Raw genomic sequence first — 20,591 nt, forward strand, 5'->3', positions numbered from 1 at the left:
AAGATAATTAGATAATACGAAGAGTCTCCACGATGAAAGCTGAGAACCACCCGAAAGTGAACACGTTCAACACCATTAAGATCGGAACATGGAAATAAACCAAAATCAGACAACGTTTTACCAATCCATTCAAATCAATTAAGTTTTAGCGTGAGTCCAAAAGTTCAGAATGCACTGGTAAAGTTTTGTTCCCCAACAGCTGATAAGCACGACATGGCAATCAAGCAATTATACTCGGATCTAAAAACAATAAAGTTATCTACAAATAAAAAATGAAATCACGATTATTATGTGGTCACCCCCTTTACACCTGAAAATACAAAATTACAAATCTATGGAAAAACGAGAAGATGAAAGAATCGATAACCGAAGAGAAAAGAATGGAAGGGCACCGAAATGATCAAATTAATGGACCAACTGACCAACTAAAAAACACAAAAAAAAACAGAATATTTCAAAGTATCATTCAATCAGGCAAGCCAAAGAGGTATGAAAGAGAAAACATTACATTGAAATTGAAAGTGAGCAGCTACAACATAAGGATAATTTATATTCAATATACACAAAAAAATAAAAAGTAAATCATACATCGCAACATATGCCAAAAATGTGACACCGATATAAGCAGGGAACAATTTGATTTTAGATCCGTATTGGGACTACAAAATCGTTATTCAGCCCGTCCACTCTACAACAAATATGCAAAGTCACAGAAAGTGAACATACATATTGCTTCACAGATTACATAGACGCTTTTGACTGTGTCAAACAACCTAAGTTAATTGAAATTAGCAACGAAATGAACAAAGACATACCGACCCCGTTTCATATTGGCCCATGTGACGTCAGTAAGACTTACTGAAGTTTTAAGCTATCACTAAAGCTAAAGCGTAACTATACTAAATTTACAATCAAGATGCAGTAGAAATAAACAAACCAAGACACGTTAAATGCTACTAGGAGGCCTCCCGAATCATAATTTACAATGTATATAATAGGTACATTGTAAATCCCAAATCATGATTTACAAAGTTTATACATTGTAAATTATGATTCGGGAGTGCTCCTAATAGCATTTAACGTGTCTTGGTTTATTTATTTCTACTGCATCTTGAACGTAAATTTAGTATATTGACCCAGACCTAGAAATAAGAAGATGAGTTACAAAACAAGTTATCAAGAATACTACTCAATATAAATTATTATGAACTGTACATTTTGAGGAGGATTTAGAATTTAGAGTAACAAAAACAAGAAGTAAATGGACAAAGAGGAATACAATAAGAGAAATATGATACAATAAAAGCAACGAAAACAATGAAGTTGATATCTCGTGATAAACTCGGTAAGTTAAATCAATTCTGAAGAATGTAGGTACTTAACAAATGAACAACAAATAAAACAAAATTATAAAAAGAAGATAATATATAAACAAAAGAGCAAATCTACCAAGTAGGTTCGGCCTATACAGAGAGACTCAAAATTATGTAATAAATTTATTTTTTCGAGAATGGGAGATTTTGGAGGGAAATCCCGAAACAGGTCGATTTTCATTTTTAAATTATGATTTTTGGGCATACATGTTATAATCGATAATTTTTTTAAAATTAGAATAGGGCTCGTTTGATAGTTCATTTGAAAAGTTATTCCAATCTCATTTCAGTAATGTAAACATCACCATAATAATTTATACATGGTAGGAAAAAAAATAATTTTTGTATTAAATTGATTCACAAAAAAAAAGAAGAATGTATGTAATTTATTTAATTCAAAATGCATTTTACTGCTCTAAGAAACTAGAAAAAAATGTTGAAAAATAAACATTGCTTTTTGGTTAAATTTAATGTTAAGGCTCCCATCCACCTGCCTCTTGGCAGTTTGAACATCTAATTTAAGCGAAAAGCTATGTTCATTTGTCATCTGTTTCTGTTTTCTGACTGCAGTAAAATGTATTTTGAATTAAATAAATTACATACATTCTTCTTTTTGTGTGAATTAATTTATTTACAAAATCATTTTGGCCACTCTGTATAAATAATATAAAATAATTATGGTAATGTTTATTTTACTGAAAAGAGAATTGGATAACCTTTCAACTGAACTATCACACGACCCCTATTCTCAGTTAAAAAATGATCGATTACGTCATCACACCCAGATGGATGACATCACTAGTATGATATATATGCAAAATAATCATGGTTTAAAAATATAAATTGACCTGTTTCGGGATTTCTTACCAAAATCTCCCATTCTCGAAGAAATTAATTTATTTCATAATTTTGCCCTTCACTACCTATATAATCATTACTTCGAACGATGTCATAAATAACGTCATAAGACAAATAAATATATTTTTTACTGCGAACAATAGAGAATAGATGTTTAAGAAAGAGAGTAAGTACCATACAGAAAATCAAACTTAGTGCAACTGGTGTATTTTGATAACCAGATTGCTATACGTACCAACTTCAGAAAAATATTCGAAATATAAATATATAGGTACCTTCATTAAAAAATACTATGAGCTGTATAGGAAAGAATAGCAAGAAACCTGGTTCGGTAATATATTTTGAAAAAGTAAAAAATTCAATTAAGAAAAAAAAAACAGCAATGGGAGGATTATTGTCAACTCTAAATAATTTTATTTGATTCATTCAGACACCTACAAAACTTTAGTTTTGGTGCTATAGTTTAGTTAATACAAAATGAATTGACAATGTTACTAATTCGACATTTGGGTGAGCGAACGGTAGGTACTTATACTAAAACACTTAGGTACTAATATATTATTAATAAAAAAAGAACGAAAGTTTTAATCTGAATCGGATTTGTCCGATAGTTTAGTTAATACAAAATGATTTTACAATGTTACTAATTCGACATTTGGGTGAGCGAACGGTAGGTACTTATACTAAAACACTTAGGTACTAATATATTAATAAAAACAGAAAGAAAGTTTTAATCTCAATCGGATTTGCCCGATAGTTTAGTTAATACAAAATGATTTTACAATGTTACTAATTCGACATTTGGGTGAGCGAACGGTAGGTACTTATACTAAAACACTTAGGTACTAATATATTAATAAAAAAAGAACGAAAGTTTTAATCTGAATCGGATTTGTCCGAATCGGAGTCTCCCCTGTTTGTATGGTCTTTCTGCACCTGTAAACGCAATTAGTTAAATCAGTACTTTTAAGAAAACATCTGAAAATAGTAAGAAATATAAAAATTTGGCATTCCAAAATTTTAATGTTAAATACGGTTAAATCATGGCCACTTAAATTGTTTTGTAACATTGATCCGGGGGGAGGGGGATCGACCTTTAATTATATCTTAAGAGTATAAAACATTCATTTATTTTTATAGAAATTTAGCCAATCCTCCCGCATATTTTCAGATGCTAGCATAGCGTGTCGAACAGGGTGTCGAAATCTGTTTTGGAAAAACAGTACATTTGCAAATACTAACAGATTTGTACACCACTGTAGAAACAAACGAGATTTGGTAGAGGCTATACGGCTAACGGTTATTAACACTGATTATACCTACTTCTGTGGAAAAATATAACAACATAAAAAATAATATTAGGTTAATAAGCAGATCTATGCCCTTTAGCGTTAAGTTCGTTCTGTGTGATGTTTCTCATCAGGTTTCTAGTTCTGTTTTTTCCTTTTGCTGCGTCGGTTTTGGACAGACGTCTAGATTGAATCCTACGAGATTCGCAAGACAATCATTCACGATGTTTTCTTCTGCTGACAGCAGTTGGTTGAACCTTAATTTTTGTGCCTTTAAATAAGGGCCGATTATTGCAAGTAAGCAATTTGATTCAACCCGACCCGTGAGACTTGTTCACCCCTAAGAAAGTACGTTCGGGTGTAACAATTCATTGGAGCGAGGTGTATTAACCCGAGCCCAAGACAGGAGTCACTCCACCGCGCTCCAATGCTCCAGGCCATCCCTTTCCCCCCTATAGCACGCTGATGCGCGATAGGGGCACAACTATCAGCCAAATGCTCTTCACGTGGGAATCCTGGGTAATAGAATTCCAACGTGGTGCCCTAATCGATTTGCAAATCAGGTCAGCGTGAAGCGCTATATGCCTGTTATCTTCTTGTGACTTGTCCGCGGTACTAAAATTGCTTGCTTGGGCCCCAGGCCTGGAAAATTGACCATTGATCAAATATTTACTATTAGACAAATACTTGAAAAGTATTGGGAGTAAAATCAAAACGTGCATCAGATCTTTAGAGATTTCAAACAAGCTTATGATTAAATTAATCGTGTAATACTATGGCAGAGTAATACGCCAGAGATAGGGGAGAGACTGCAGCAAATACTAAGCGCCTCCAGACAAACGGTGGAGCGAGACTTTAAGTAAAATGGATATGACGCACAGTAGTAAGCAGGCTTTGAGTATGATCAAAAAACTTAATGGAGATCCCACAGAGGTGAAAGAGCCATGTGCAATAACGCCAAATCAGATAGCCCACCAACTGCTTCTGAATGGCAAAACAAACAATCGTTGCAAAACGCCAAAGATTATAAGAACTCAAGACCAGGAAACAACTCTCTTGCGAAACCCATTTACCATCGAAGAGCTTAAAAATGGTATTGACTGTATAAAAAAATGGAAAATCCCCTGGGGTGGACGAAATCCTAACAGAGCAGATAGAACACTTCGGACAAAAAGCGAGGCAATGGGTGCTCGATCTATTTAACATCGGTCGCTCTACCTACCAGATTCCACAAATGTGGCGTAAATCAAAAGTAGTAGCCCTTCTGAAATCTGGTAAAGACCCTGAACTACCGAGTAGCTACTGTCGGATATCTCTTCTATGTCATTTATATAAATTGTATGAACGCCTCACCTTGAACCGCATCCAGGAAACATTAGATGTAAAACTAATCCCACAACAAGCAGGCTTTCGACCAGGTAAATCTTGCACAGGCCAAGTGCTGAACCTAACAGAGCACATAGAGGAGGGATTTGAGCAGAGGGAGATAGTGGGAGTAGCCTTGAAAGACCTCATAGCGGCCTATGATACGATAAACCACAGAACCCTGCTAAATAAGATCTATAACACTGTGCTTGACTATGACCTGGTAAATATCATTAGATCACTGCTCTGTAATAGACGCTTCTACGTTGTGCTAAATGGAAAGAAGAGTAGATGGAGAACCCAAAAAAATGGCCTACCTCAAGAAAGCGTGCTGGCGCCGTCCCTATTTAACATCTACACCAATGATCAACCAATGCACCCTCGGACTGAGAGTTTTGTGTACGCTGACGACCTTGGTATCGCCGTAAAGGGGAAAACACTCACACAAGTAGAGTCGACAATGGAAGAGTCTTTAAACATGATGTCAACTTACTACAAACAAAACTCGTTAAAGCCAAACCCTACTAAAACCCAGGTATGTGCATTCCACCTCAACAACCATCTGGCGCATGTAAAACTGAATGTTTCTTGGGAGGGACATCGCTTGGAACATACTGATAAGCCTAAATATCTTGGGAGTGATACTAGACCGGCCACTAATGTATAAATTCCACTGTCAGAACACAAGACAAAAGGTTTCTACGAGAAACAACCTTCTCCGGAAACTTGTAAGGAGCAAGTGGGGTGCAAACCCTCAGGTCTTAAAGTCAACAGCTGAGGCCTTATGTTTCTCAACAGGGGGAATATGCTTGTCCCGTCTGGGGTCGATCTAGACACGCCCAACAAGTCACCACGGCGTTAAATGAAACATGCAGGATAATTACCGGTTGTATGAAGCCTACCCCTCTACCATTACTTTACCGGGCAGCTGGATTCGCATCACCAGACGACCGTAGATGCGCCTCACAATATGTGGAGAAGTTCAGGTAAACTTTCGACGAAAGGCACCAATTATACGGGTTTGACGAAACGCCAGGAATCAGCCGACTTAAATCAAGGAAAAGGTTTATGAGAAATGTCAGCGTCGAACCACCCGAACTGTTCCCCCTACATCCAGAACGACCTAATGTAATGAACCTGGACTGGAGAACCTGGCGGACACTCAACCGAATATGCACAGGTGTTGCCCCTGTAAAACAGAACCTTATTAAATGGGGCATCAAGACAGATAACGACGCACTTTGTGAATGTGGGGAAATACAGAGCGTGGAGCATCTGAGAGTATGCAGACTTTGCCCATCACAGTGCACCCTCGATGATTTATGGCTCGCAAATACAAAGAGTGTAGATGTAGCCCGATATTGGGCAGAAAAACTGTAGTCGGATCCAGACACGAAAAAGTAAAGTAAGTACTATGGAATGCAATGGTCTAGCTGGGCGTACTCAAGAAACTAACTGCGGCAACGCAAATGTATCTAAGTAACTCCTTTGCAAAAGTTAGAATAGGGGAAAATATCAAATGCTTTCTGCGTAAATTCTGGACTGAGACAGGGAGATCCGTTGTCCCGATTGTTGTTTAACCTGGTCTTAGGATATGTCATGCAAGAAAGTTATCTAAAAATCAAACCAGACATAGCTGCCCGAGGAGCAAAAATCGTACTCGCCTTTGCCGATGACGTAGATGGAGTGGCACAATCAACATTAGAAGTTAGGATATTTTCTGGAGCTTTGAAGAAGGTGCATTAAATATTAGTCTAAAAATAAATTAAGACATAACAAAATACTTGGTCGTTTCAAAACACGAAACGACGGCAAATAAGGCACAATAACAATAAACGATCATAACTTCGAAGTGGTAAAAGAATTTAAATATCTAGGAGAAACAATCACCAATGACAACAAATTAGATCGAGAAGTTGAAACGCGCATAATGACAGGAAACAGATCTATGTTTGCAATGCAACATCTAATGAAGTCAAAACTTCTCTCACGAGCGTGACAAACAAATGGAGGCGCAGATACAATAACGAGTTTGAATCTCTCTTCGGAAAGGAAAATATAGTCCGACATAAAGGCCAATATACTCAGATGGACAGGGCATGTAATACGTAGTAACGACAATTGCCTTATAAACAGTGTGTTTTGGGAAAAGCCAGATAGGAGATAGAAGGTCTGTAGGCTTAGAAAAAGGTGGAAAGATGCAGTCAGAGAAGACCTGGAGAAAATGGGAGTGAGACAATAGGAAATAGTGGCACAGGAACGACAAACATGGAAGGCAATAGTAAACGCGGCGAATACTCACGAACAGTTGTAACGCCATTGATGACGATGATTTTCAAAAAGGCTGGTGGGTTCAGTTGAACTGAACATAGCATGAGATTATTCCAAACGTAGGCAAAAGTGTGGGAGATAACATGTTCACTCTCAAGTACAAGTGACTTACAACAAGATTCATTTCTAAATTAGTAATACTAATGATGTATATCATACCTGATGAATTCGCCTTTGGGAAGGACCAAAAAACCAGTTTACAATACCCCAGAGAATATTTCTTTCTTTCTTTGTATTTTGAATGTCTGCAAAATAAAGTACTGTTTAAAACAGTCTGTTATGTAAATTACATGAAACGAATATGTTATGCAGAAGATCCCAAATCCTTTTTTCAGTGCGTAATTAATTTTGACGTCATATAAGATTTTAAGCATGTCGCAAATCACTGCATGACATTTTAGTTAAATCTGACAGTTGTCAGAATATTTATATAAATATTTGCCAGAATATTAATATTTAAAATATTTTGAGGAAAAAATAAATAAATATAGAATACAATTTCCCTATAACAATGTCCGAAATAAATACCAATTACATAAAATATTTATATTTACGTCGTTGACAAATTTCTAACCTAGAATTACAATAATTGTCATTTGATCAGTTAACATTGTAAAAGTACCGTCGCGATATATTACTTTTGTTTCAAGTTATCTTTATTCGCATTATGGATTGGTTATCTATTTAGAGTAGAGAACTTTAATTGTCAACCAATTATACATCTCTAACGATAAGTCGCTTAATATGGAAATACCCTTCAACGAACACATAGTTTTCGAATTTCTATGTATTAATATTTTAATTTCTATATAGTAATCACGGAGGTACGTTTTTTCTGTCACTTCCAACTTCCGAAATTGACAAACTATGACGCACTGAAAAAAGGGTTTGGTAACAACTATACATGTGAACTAGTAAAAACCTAAGTAATAAATACTAAACAAAAGTTATAATTTTCTTAAAACATTTGTACATTAATACATATTTATATACAGGAGAATTTTATAAAATTTTCCTGTCACAGACGTCTAAAGGTGGGAAAATACGTAATGTATTGCAAATTTATACGTTCCTATCGATAATTTTACACCTGTTACACCACAACGTGTTATGTTTTCCATCTTTTGCGTTATTTTGTCGGTTATCAGCGCGCTCATCACTGTATAGGTATAAATTATAATTTGTAATCGAGAGGTTTGCGCAGGTACATTTTTGGTGTGAGCCGATCTTGCGCCTCAGATTAATATATCTATATACAAAAATAAATTTAAGAACATTTTCTTATGCTCAAAATGTTTCTTTTGAGTTCTTCTATCATCACTGTTAACTAAAGTATAAATATTTATTGCTCAAATTTTCTTAAAATCCTTATAAACAAATTAATGTACAAATGTTTTAATAAAATTAATATAGCTTTAATACTAATAAAGATAAAATAATTTAACAAACACTGTTTGAAAGTCTATGAATCAAGTTTTAAATTGAGACTTTGTAAAGCACATTTAAAAAAATTGTATCTCTTTTAGTTTACGAGCTAGAGCCTTATAAACAATTAAAAAATAATTAAATTGTTTATAACAATTTTTTGACCACTTGGATCGAAATCTATCCTCTTCGTAATCAGTAGCCAAAAATACATAAAAAATACTACTTGGGTTTGCCCATCAGAATTTAAAAGGCCACGGTTGACCTAGCTTTGATATGGTGAAATATTAATTTATAAAATTAAAATAACAATTTTTCGATTTATGCGTTTTTTCACTTTGTAATGATTTTTTTATCTGTGCCTCTTAACAACACAACAATCTTTTCTCAGAAGGGTCTGCACACAATAATGAAAGGCAAAAGACCATCAACAAACATTAAGGTGCATGAATTTTTTCTTAAATACTAATTAGGCTTAAACGTTTTGCAAATAATTAGGTTACATTATAATTTCTTTTTTAAATAGTTAGAGTTTATTTTTTTTGTGAAGAGCCCCTTCCATTGTACAATTATTTTCTTCCACATATTAATTACTTGTAAATAAATATTTTTTCTACAAGAGTTTTCTACTTTAGTATGTTCCACAAATCCTTCAGGAATTTTCAGATTGCGATAGGTAGACTGCACACTATAATTTACAACAAATATGCACAGGTAGACCGCATCCTCGGGGTAGTCCGAATACTATATTAGGACCAACCGCACAATCACTACATTTTTGAAGTTATACTTCCGCGAATTCATCAAAATTGTTGGTGCCACGCGCAGGTATATTATACGTTAGCTCTGATTGGGTATTTCAATGATATGTCAAAAATTATCTAATATGGCGGCTGTCATTAAAGTATGTGTTGTAATTTTTATTATTATGGTTATGGTTGTGAAGTTGTGTTTTAAAAGTTGTGAGAACAGAGACAAAAGTGAGATTATAGTTGTACTGACTTTTTAAATAGTTTTTATATATTATATATTTTTGGACTTATTAATATAGAAAAAAAGAATGTGTGTGTACTTTGTACGCACGTTAGAAGTTATTTTTTAATTAAAATTGTGTAGAAAATCTGAAGTTTTTTTTGATTTTCTATGATTTCTCAAGAGAAAAGCAATTGCTGGGAGGCTCCAGTTCGTCAAAAAATGACGGATTAACATTATTTATCAAAAATTTACCATTTTTAATGATTTTAAAATTTGACGAAAATACAGCAGAAAGTCGAAAAGCTATTATAGTATAAATTTTTTATCGAAAAACGACGTTTTTTAGAGTTTATACGATTCCTCACGAGAAAAGCAATTGCGAAGATGACGCTTCAGTTCATAGAAAATGACGTATTAACATTATTTTTAAGTTTTGGTATTATTTTAAGTATTAAAATTAATTTAATATTTAAATAAAAATACAGCAAAAATAATAAACTGTTTAAAATATATTTGTTTCGTTGAAATAATAAAAATAGAAGTATAACTTCTTACGTGCGTACAAAGTACACACACTATTTTTTTTTAAATTTAAAGATAATTACCTTGTCTGGGTTCTATGGTATGCCTAGTGTCTATATTTTTATTTTTATTTTCATTATCTGCATTGATATCATCTTCTTCAACTTCTTGTTTCTGGCCTATATTTTTATTTTTCTTTTCATTATCTATATTGATTTCATCCTCTTTAACTTCTTGTTTCTGGTCTATATATTTATTTTTCTTTTCGTTATCTACATCGATATCATCCTTTTCAAATTTTTGTTTCTGGTCCTTCTTTTTCTTTTCTTCGCTTTTTTCCACTTTGGCCTAAAATAGATGATATCTTTTGATTAAATCAATATGTAATGTATTAGATCTACATATATTAAAAAAGTAAGATCTACGAAAAAATGCAGTTTTATTAATATAATATTATTAATATAATATTATTAATATAATATTATTAATATAATATTTATTTTGTACAAAAAACACCTTACAAAAAAATAACATACTCAGTTAGTTTAAAGATACACTGTGATTGTTATGTAGTGTAACTCTAAAGGGTCCTTTTCACGCTAAGTCTTATTGTACGTTTTGTGTGCAATACAAAGCAGATTTAATTTTTTCGATTCGACAAACGTACGTTTTGCTGTTTTCATGCTACGTCTTGTACGTTTTGTGTGATAGGACAAAAATCCTACACAAAACGTACAATAAGACGTAGCGTGAAAACGACCCTTAACGCCCACAACCAACTGTTATAAAAATATATTTACTTTTAGCGGAAACGCTCAGACATATTCTAATAGAATTCACTTATTTTTTCGATGACGCCATATAAGATGTCCACCAAGAATGCTTCATTGGACTTTATCACGTCAAATGCAAATTGCAGATTTTGTCAGGCTGACCACTTATTGTATTGAAAGGAATGTTCTCATAATGAAATTTCGCCCTTAAATAGATGAATGGACAGAAAAATGGAGAAGGCGTCGCAATGATGAATTGGTGATTCTGTGTGGTACTGAAACCATCGTCAGACATATAAAAGCTAACCGAACAACCTGATAAGATCAGCAGGTCATGTGATCAATACAGAGTTAAAGACAGTTTGTTTAAGAGACTAGACACTAGATCAGTAGGCCGTCTCAGAAAAAGATGAAACGATGATGTTGAAGCCGATTTATCTAGGATTGGGGTACAATGGGAAATGCAAGTGTAAGATCGTAGAAGATGTAGAGCTATAGTGGATGCGGCAAAGACTCACCTCGAGTTGTAAAGCCAGTCAAGAAAAAGAAGAAAAACACTTTTTTGCAACTGCCGAGAATTGGATAGGATAAAGCCTCAATACATTTGAGCATTATCAACTCGAGCCCTACGACTCCGTAGAAGTACCACCAAGGACCATAGTAAACTGTGCTAAAAATACTGGGTTAAAAGGACAAGTTTAACTAAGAGATAAGCCACCATAGACCTCTGAAGTTGAGTAAAAGAATGGTTAAGCGCCCACTCCTATTGAACCTGATAAATATTATATTAGAAATAGAAAATGCAGTATTTTTAACAATGGTAGAAATAATCTATTAGTATTATGGATGGGTTTTATGAGAATGAAACGGCTAAAAGAAGCAATTGTACGGAAGTATTCTTAACATATACCTACACGCCACATCCGCAGAAAAACATTAATTCTATTAAAGAATGTGTCTAAAGTGAATTAAACAAAACGGTCGAAAGCAATCCCAGATAAGACGCATCGCTTTTAAGAAGTATATTTATATCAGAATGGTAAAACATAGTAAACACAAGAAGACTAATGGGAATGGACAATTTCTTATATATTTCGAAGAAGATGAGCAGACGTGTAACAAGAAGATTGAAATATATAGGTAAATGTCCAGATTGACTCGGATCATTATATTGTGGACTACAAAATGAAGCAACTGATACTAGAAAAAAAAGAAACAAAATAAATGAAAAAAAAAATATATAAATAAACCAATCCGATATATAAAGGAAGGGAAGGAAACATGGAGAAACATGAAATAACGACGGAAAGAGAATTAAAGAAGATACAAATAAAAAACAAACAGACGAACTAGGAAACCATAAAGCAAAAGTAAGAAACCTTTTCCATAGCGCCAGTAATTAGAAAGGGGGATACCAAAAAAAACCTACATCCTTTAAAAATAAAGCAAGCAATAATAGAAGTGGTGAAGCAAAAATACTAGGGAGATGAAAATAAAATTGGAACGACTTAGGCTACACCTACATTGGATCCGTATTTCTCCGATCCGATCCGACGTCGGATTGAAAACAAACTCAAGGTATTAAGGCCCGGCGCAAATTGAACCTAAGCCAGACACAACCTGCGCCGGCTGGACGGGTGATCCGTGCATTTATTTTTCTAGCGTGCCGCATATTGAACACAATCCAACGCAACTGTTGGCTATCGACGTGGCGAATAGAGACGGGCAAAATCAGTGCGGAGATGTAACGGTTACTTTTGATACCGGTTCTCAGTGGTACTGAGTACAAATACTGATTACAAAATACTGATGTATCTGATCCTTGATCCTTATACTGAATTAAGTAGGCAACTTAAAATCGGTATTTCCGTACTTGTAACTAGTAACGTTTTTAAAATATCTTACACGTCCCTAGTAGTCGTAGCGGTATGACTTTCGAAAACATCGAATTTGATTATAAGCGGGTGCATAAAAAGATATCTTACACTGAGTATTTTATTTCTGCACATAATACCTACATTTAAAATAATCTCTCCCCTACTGCTCGGTCATGACTCATATTCCTCAATTTACTGCTCGGATCACAATCATTTACAATTACTGCAGGATCGCAATCATTTACAATTACTGCAGGATCGCAATCATTTACAATTACTGCAGGATCGCAATCATTTACAATTACTGCAGGATCGCAATCATTTACAATTACTGCAGGTCATAATAATTCATAATCCCTCCGCTACTGATCTTTCATAAAAAATAACACTATCTGCATATTTCGTTTTTAATTTTTAAGCATAAAAAATGTAATATGTAATAAACAAAAATGTAATATGCCGACAAGTTTTTTTTAATGGCATGGACTTTATGTCATTCAGCCAGTCACAACATGAGTATTAGTGTCATGTGTAGTGTGCATGTTGAGTAAGTGTCTTGTTACTTTGCAAAGTCGACGTCATTGTCTTTGCAAAGATACGCTAATTGTATCCGAACGTCTGCGGTCCCTCCCGTGAGTACCGATCACAATGCCGACAAGTTGAATTTGAGAGTAATACGATATTTTTACCGATCACGGTTTTAAGTATTTAACATGAAGAATTTTCACCTTATTTTTCTAATAATGTGTTTTTGTAAAGGCATAACTTTGATTATTAATGTCGTATCGCCGCTTATTTAGTCTATCAAAAGTTATCACAATTTAATGACAAAGACAACTCAGTTTTCACTGGGGGTGTTGACTATGCTAATATTTTTATTTATCCTAATAAATTGTACTTAGGTACCATCCGTAATCATTTCAGATAAGTCCATCTCGCAAACAAAAACAAGTAAAAATAAACATATGGCGGTGAGTCACGCGTCCCACGGCCCAAGAAAACTGTACGCCGATGACAAACGTTCCCAAGCGAGTCCTGTGAACGAATGCACTGATAGTAGGATGAGCAAAACTGTCTACGCAGTTAGCCGGTGCAGGTTGTGTCTCGCTTAGGTTCAATTTCCGCCGGGCCTAAAGCGTAGTGCGTAGTAGTAAAGCGTAAATCGCCCGATATCGGATCGGGCTTCCCACCGCAGTGTAGGCACTAAACTTGCTTATACCTTCATTTTTTAATGTGACACCCTGTATATTTTTACATTTTTGGATTCTCCTCGATGTCTTCTTTTTTAAAATATTAGGTTTTGTAGTGTTATACAGGGTATTTTAAAAGATAATTACGTTTTTTTATTAATTTCGTAGAAACATTCACACTCTGTATAATTGTAGTAGTTTGACATCAAAAATTCTACTTACGTTCAAATGATTTTTAATAAAATAGTTTACTATTGTTAAGAATTAGTATAGCTAAATTTTTAATTTTAGTATACAGGATTGGCCGAAACTCGGAATGAGTATTTTCTGAGTTTTCTTAAATGGTATTTTAGTATTGTAATGAAATGATATTTTATCGTACATTTTTATATCTTAAGTATTCCCTATACCTAACTGCTTTAATTTGTGCTTAATTGTTAATCGCACCAACAATCTTAACTACGTTAAGTATTTTGATAGCTCAACCATTATTGGTAATTTTAAGGATCAGTCTAGCTAGATTAATATGTATTTAATATGTTAAATAACATAGGGAATGCTTAAGAAATAAAAAAGTACCATAAAATATAATTTCATTACAATACTAAAATACAGGGTGTTCCATTTAAGAAAACTCAGAAAATACTCATTCCGAGTTTCGACCAACCCTGTATACTAAAATTAAACGTTTCGTTAATATTAATAATGTTTAACAATAGTAGATTATATTTAAAATCGTTTGAACATAAATAAAAATGTTGATGTCAAATCACTACAATTCTGCAGGGTGTGAATATTGTTACGAAATTAACAAAAAACTGTATTATATTTTAAACTACCTCGTATAATATAACAAAACACTATATTTTATGAAAGAAGGTATCGAGGAGAATCCAAAAATGTAAAAATATACAGGGTGCTTTATTAAAGAAAACATAAGTTTGTGTCACCCTGTCAATACAGGTGGCTCTGTATATTTGAAAATATTTTTAAGTTATGGTCCTATCTGTACCCCAACTTTTACCTAAATAACTTTTTTTCGTATCTCTTACGACAAACGAGTAATTGGACTTTGTCACACTAATGCCCCACCCATCTTAACAATAGTAGACTATATTAAAAATTATTTGAACTTAAGTAGAGTTTTAGATGTCAAACTACTACAATTCTACAGGCTGTTGCTACGAATTTAATAAAAAAAAAACGTAATTATCTTTTAAAACACCCTATATAACATTCCAAAACCTCATATTTTAAGAAAGAAGACATCGAGGAGAATCCAAAAATGTAAAAATATACAGGGTGTCCAGTTTAAAAAAAAAAGAATATGTGTGTACTTTGTACGCACGTAAGAAGTTATACTTCTATTATATGATTTGAATTGAATTATATGATTATATGATATTATATGATTTGAATATTATATGATTATATGATATGAAAAATAAATATACTTTAAACAGTTTGTTTTAATTTTTTTAAACACCAAATTAATTTTGTGCTTACCGCTTTCAAAAAAATAAATAAAAGTATAGGATTGCACTGGATTCGAACTCAAGACCTCTCGATTTCTGGCCGAATGCTATACCAAATACGCTTCTAAGACTGTGTCTGAATCGGTTCGGACGTACCTAATGACAATTCACGGTAACAAACAGACAAGGTGAATAAATATACAATAAAATGTTTTAATAATACTAATCTTACTCCTGAGGAAGACAAATCCAAAGACACAAAAATTATAATAAATATATTTACTAAAAACACTAATATATTCTTTTCACACCTTTTCTTGCACTGATATATTTATTTATTTATACATAACTAGAAAGATTTTAACAACTAAACGCCATACTGTCTGTGTGCGCATGCGCGCAGTATTATGAAATTTTACTCTCAATCGCGCCTAAAGAAGTATAACTTCAAAAACGAACGTATACCGGAAGTCGCAAATAGATGAAAATATTTTCATTAAATAGATTCTTCAAACCCCTTCATTTAAATTTTCATGATTCTGTTAGTTTTAGTTCTCGAGATATTTCTAATAGGCCGTGTATCTGCCTCGCCCTATAATTATATCTATTTTATGGAAATGACAATATTTATTTCTTTCCAATAGTTAATCAGTAAGTTAATTATTTTTCAAAAATGAATAACCGTTTTCAATTTCGTTGCAACACGAAACTACAGCCGCATCATTATTCGAGTTCAATCAGAGAGTGCAGCAAGCACCTCTACCGGTTTCGAAACTTATTAGTCTCATCAGGAGGCACATATGCTGCTCTCTCTGACCCAACTAGGACAAATCCCGGCGTGCAGTCACGGATTGCAACGAACGAAATGGCAGGGGTTCCCCTAGCGGCAACTGCTATCAAAAAACTAAGTTTTCTATCTAATAGCACATAAAGCAACATCCAAAAATGTTATTTTACATCCTACCAGACTGAAAACAATAGGAACCTTCTCTACACCTCCATCCGGGGCTTCTACAATTTGCAAGCCATAACGGATGCTGAGACTAAGGCTTAATTATTTTTATTATAAAATAGAGTTTCGACAGAATAAGGCATGACAATTTTGATACACAAGCAAATAGACAAGCGGGATATAAGAACAATACATATTATAAACAGAGAGCGCACATAAAATAGATAATACAAAATCGGAGAACATCAAAATTAGAAAAGGGGTACGACAAGATTGCATTCTCTTTCCATTGCTATTGAATTTTTACTCGGAATCCCCGTTACTAATTTAAAGTATGCAGATGACATCGTGTTAATGGCAGAGAACATTGAAGATTTGCAGAGAATAGTCAAAAAAGTTTATACGGCATTATACCAAGTTTCTAATCTTTACGAAGAAACCAAAAAAATGCCCAACTTTATTAGCCTAATAAAATAAAAAAAAGTCAAAATGTAAATTCGTACAGGTTAAAACAAATTTTATACCAAATTTTAGGTGGGTACAAAAGATATTTTCAAGAAAGTATCCAAATCATACAAGGGGATCATTGTTTAAATAATTAAAAAGGGGTCATTTTTGCAAAAAATATACTTTTTTAACTGCTGAGGTAATTCACTTATTAATGAAGGTCTATGAGATTTTTTTCTGCAAAGTTGAATGGTAAATCTTTCACACAAGACTTACTAAATTAAATTCGACCCCCTATTTATTTAAATAATTGTATATAAAACTTTAAAAACAAATTTGCAAAAAAATATTTTTAGCGTTTTAAATAAGCACTATAAAATATCTTATTTTACGGTGTAAGTTGCGCTATGTTACCAGTATTAATTAAAAATAAATTGGTCGAAAAATATTTAATGTTTTTTGAGATATTGAATTTGTTTATTAAATGTTACTATATTTTCAATTGCAAAAACGTGGTTGTTGCCAAAGAAATATTCAACTACTTAAGATCCCATTATTTTTATTTTTATGTATATTTTCGATAAATGTATTGATAAATTCAAATTTCAATTAAACTGCCCCCTAAAATGGCATTTGAAAACTATTCAAATTTGTTTATAATTTGTTTTTTTAATAACGTCGCTGGGATTGAGTATTTTGAAATGCCGTTTGGATAATTGGGTTCCTGAGAATTTTTTACTAATTAACAAAATTTTTTTGTCGTTTTTTCTTCTTCTTTTTTTCTTGGAGTTATATTACTACGGGCCCTTTTATTGTAAAATTTTATTAAGAATGTCGAATCTCTGAGTTGTAGATTCTAGACCTAAAAATATTAAGATTTAACTAAAATCTCTTAAATAAAATGTGGCTACTTACTGAGTTACAGGGTGTTTTATTTAAAAATTTAAAAATTATTTTTACCAACTACTTTAAAACTATTTGACGTATCCTTATCATACTTGGCAGAAAGTGTGGCTATTATACACCCTACTAAATTGTTATTAATAAACGTTAGTGATAGATAAATCTAGTGCTAGAGGCGTACGACAGGGGATAGTGAATTATTGACCCTTCCCAAATTCTACGCCACTGAGTGAATTACTATTTTAGGGTAATGTTTCGATTCTCCGATACTTTGTATGTAAATAGCTTTATTGGTATCGATAAAGTCATCAGTTTGAGAGATATTGGAAGTTTAAAATGAATGAATGAATGAATCAAAATAACTATGCTGTTTTATTTTTAACGTCCAATATCTCGAAAACTAATGACCTAATCGTTACCAGTAAAGAGTATATTATTTACATAGAAAGTATTAGAGAATCGAAAAATTTTGCTAAAATGGTAATCCTCTCAGTGGCGTAAAATTTGGGAAGGGTCAATCATTAACTATTCCATGTCGTACGCCTCTGGCAGTAGCTAGAAACTTTTATTTATCACAATTTAGTAGACTGTATAGTACCCACACTTTCTGCCAAGTATGATAAGGATACGTCAAATAGTTTGAAAGTACTTGGTAAAAATAATTGTTAAATTTTTAAATAAAACACCCTGTAACTCAGTAAGTAGCCACATTTTATTTAGGTGATTTTAGACCAATCTTAATATTTTTAGGTCTAGAATCTAAAACTTAGAGATTCGACATTCTTAATGAAACTTAACCCTAAAAGGGCCCGTAGTAATATAACTCCAAGAAAAAAAAAAGAAGAGGAAAAAAGAATAAAAAATTTTGATAATTATTGAAAAATTCCCAGCAACCGAGCTATCGAAACGGCATGTTAAAATATTTATGCCTTGCGACGTTATTAAAAAAAGAAAATTATAAACAAATTTGAATAATTTTCAAATGCCATTTTAGGGGGAAGTTTAATTAAAATTTGAATTTATCAATACATTTATAGAAAATATACATAAAAATAATAAGATTTAATACGGGTGAATATTTCTTTGGCAACAACCGCGTTTTTGCATTTGAAAATAGAGTAACATTTAAAAAACAAATTCAATATCTCAAAAAATATTAAATACTTTTCGACCAATTTTTCTTTTACTTAATACTGATAACATAGAGCAAATTTTCTTGTAAAATAATATATTTTATAGTGCTTATATAAAACGCTAAAAATAATTTTTTGCAAATTTGTTTTTAAAGTTTTATGTATAATTATTTAAATAAATAGGGGGTCAAATTTAATTTAGTAAATCTTATGTGAAAGATTTACCTTTCAGCTTTGCAGAAAACAATCCTATAGACCTTCATTAGTAACTGAATAACCTCAGCAGTTAAAAAAGTAATTTTTTTTGCAAAAATGACCCCTTTTTAATTATTCAAATAATGATCCCCTTATATGATTTGGATACTTTCTTGAAAATATCTTTTGTACCCACCTAAACTTTGATATAAAATTTGTTTCAACCTGTACGAATTTACATTTTGATTTACATGTAGTGTAATTTTATTTTACTAGACTATATACTGATGGCAAAAATATCGGACGAGTATATACAGGGAGGGGCATTAGTGTGACAAAGTTCAATTACTCGTTTGTCGTAAAAGATACGAAAAAAAAATATTTAGGTAAAAGTTGGCGTACAGATAGGACTATCACTTAAAACTTTCACTTTTACATATACATAGCCACCCTTATTGACAGGGTAACACAAACTTATGTTTTTTTAAATGGAACACCCTGTATATTTTTACAGTTTTGGATTCCCCTCGATGCTTTCTTTAAAAAATATAGGTTTTTGTAATATTATATAAGGTAGTTTAAAAGATAATTACATTTTTTTTTTGTTAATTTCGTAGCAATATTCACACCCTGTAGAATTGTAGTGATTTGATATCAAAATGTATATTTCTGTTCAAACGATTATTAATGTAGTTTATTATTGTTAAGCATTATTAATTTAGCGAAACGTTTAATTTCAGTATACAAGGTTGGTCGAAACTCGGAATGAGTATTCTCTGAGTTTTCTTAAATGGAACACCCTGCATTTTAGTATTGTAATGAAATGATATTTTATGGTACTTTTTTATCTCCTAAGCATTCCATATACCTAAGTGCTTTAATTTGTGAGTTATTCGTGATTCTTTAGGTCAAATATTAATTGCAACAAAAATGACGTGAAATTTTATTAGTTAACCGAGAAAATATTCATCAAAAATAATTTTTCAAAAAAAAATACATATTAATCTAGACTGCTCCTTAATTTATTAATATAGATTGAGATACCAAAATACCTTCGTAGTTAAGATTGCTGATGCGTAAAATATTAATAAAAACATACAATATTTTACCTAGTTGGCTATGACATTAAATTTGCTTAAACATTTAACATTTTACTATTTTTATAGTTCTAGTTGATTTGTTACCATTACTAATATGAATGTTTCTAACGAGTAACTGATTAATTTGGTTTTTATGCTAGAACTGTATAACAAAAATATGCTATTAGCAATAAGAAATTATCTTTAGCTATTCCCTGAGAGAACACAACCAAAAAGAGAAACTCGAAAGTTTACTAGAACGGTTTCAACGGACTGGACACTTAGATTACGAGAAAAAACTGATCGAACAAAAACAACTATTGTAAATGAATAAAATTAATTAAATGTAATCCTTAGTGTCACTGAAGATCTGCATATTAGTACGACCGTTCTCATAATCTAAGTGTCTAGTCTGTTGAAACCGTTTTA

At 32.5% G+C, this 20,591-nt stretch overlaps 2 protein-coding genes across 2 annotated transcripts in view; both read right to left on the bottom strand.

Annotated features, from left to right (window-relative positions):
* The window catches only part of LOC126887197 (protein abrupt-like), a 285,519-nt gene that overhangs the window by 86,597 nt on the left and 178,331 nt on the right, over positions 1 to 20,591 (bottom strand). The window lies entirely within an intron of this gene.
* LOC126887195 (uncharacterized) overlaps positions 1,145 to 20,591 on the bottom strand; it is a 95,602-nt gene continuing 76,155 nt past the window's right edge. The window contains exons 9-11 of the mRNA XM_050654588.1: positions 10,222 to 10,486; positions 7,376 to 7,461; positions 1,145 to 3,167 (exon numbers count right to left, since the gene is read on the bottom strand). Coding sequence (XP_050510545.1) covers positions 3,108 to 3,167; positions 7,376 to 7,461; positions 10,222 to 10,486 — 411 coding nt within the window. The 3' untranslated portion in view covers positions 1,145 to 3,107. The remainder of the gene's footprint in view (positions 3,168 to 7,375; positions 7,462 to 10,221; positions 10,487 to 20,591) is intronic.

This window comes from Diabrotica virgifera, chromosome 6, assembly GCF_917563875.1.
Source record: "Diabrotica virgifera virgifera chromosome 6, PGI_DIABVI_V3a".
Taxonomy (NCBI): domain Eukaryota; kingdom Metazoa; phylum Arthropoda; class Insecta; order Coleoptera; family Chrysomelidae; genus Diabrotica; species Diabrotica virgifera.